At 61.0% G+C, this 1126-nt stretch overlaps 1 protein-coding gene across 1 annotated transcript in view; it reads right to left on the bottom strand.

Moving 5' to 3' along the window:
• Positions 1 to 969: 969 nt before the first annotated feature.
• The window catches only part of LOC104464336 (solute carrier family 2, facilitated glucose transporter member 9-like), a gene marked incomplete at its 5' end in the record, with an annotated part of 6789 nt that continues 6632 nt past the window's right edge, over positions 970 to 1126 (bottom strand). The window contains 1 exon segment of the mRNA XM_010077007.1: positions 970 to 1121. Coding sequence (XP_010075309.1) covers positions 970 to 1121 — 152 coding nt within the window.

The following is a 1126-nucleotide window of genomic DNA, read 5'->3' as shown; positions in this document are numbered from 1 at the left end:
CCAACAAGTGACCACGAGCACCAGACATGCAAGCCATGGGCCCATCGCAGAGTGGGGAGATGGAGAAAAGAGGGCGCAAATACATCGTGTCTGTGTTGGCACTAGAGGGTTTTGGCCAGGCAGCCCTCCCCACCACCCAGATGTTACCTCTTACCAGAGCAAAACACTCTAGTTTCCCTGCAAACAGCAGCTCGCCGAGGGTCTGCTGGCCTGGGAGCCCCCAGCCCCATGCTGTTCATGGGAGATGCTGTGAGGGTCCTGGGCCATGTAAGTGCCATGCCCACTGTAGCCCCAGAAACAGGGCAGCCCCCACCATGGGATCCAGGGCAGAGACATGGGAGAGGTCATGCTTAGGGAGCACCCTGGGGTCACAGCAATTCATGGGGTGCAGTGAGGGGAGGTGGGTGCACCTGGGACCCCTTTGTCCTCAGCAGAGATCGGGAGGGTGCAGGGGTCCCGGGGGAGACACTCTGCAGGGCCAGCTTGCAGGGCTGGGCAGCTGGAGGGGGGCACAATGGCTGGATGGTCACCTCCAGCTCAGAGCTGCTCCATCTCCTTTCTGCAACTCAGCCTGTGTTTGCACGACCATCACGGAGTGAGATGCAAGCGCCTAGGATCCACCCTGACCCCCATCCTGCCCAGTGTGGGGTGACTCTAACCCTCCCATCCAGGCACAACAGGGAGGGGGACAAGCCTCCCATCCCATCCCCTCCTGCTGCTCCCCACTGCTTTTTTTTTTAACCCCCTGCCATCATGCTCCAGCTTGCTGCCGTCCCAGGTTGCACTTGCCAGACACGAGCTCTGAAGGCAACCCTCTTTATTAAACACCTTGTGCGGGCAGCTCTTGGCAAGTCCATGTGCCTGGGAGCGATGTGAACCCCCTGTCCCCAGGACATCCCCTGTCTCTGGGAAGGCATCCCTTCCAGCATGGGGGTGATGTGCAGCGGTCGGTGCAGCCCTGGAACATCATCAGAGCTCATCCTGGCTGCAGGCTGCAGCCTGGACGATGGTGGTGGTGAAATGTGCTGGGAGACGCAGAGCTGACCGAGTCCGAACAAACTGGCCCTCAATTCCCTCCCAGCCCCGAGCCTCCCCCACCACCCCCGTCACCCGCAGCCCACCTGGG

The sequence above is a fragment of the Pterocles gutturalis genome, unplaced genomic scaffold (genome assembly GCF_000699245.1).
Source record: "Pterocles gutturalis isolate BGI_N339 unplaced genomic scaffold, ASM69924v1 scaffold15358, whole genome shotgun sequence".
Classification (NCBI taxonomy): Eukaryota; Metazoa; Chordata; class Aves; order Pterocliformes; family Pteroclidae; genus Pterocles; species Pterocles gutturalis.
Note: the sequence above shows the minus strand (reverse complement) of the source record. Positions and strands in the feature narration are given on the sequence as shown.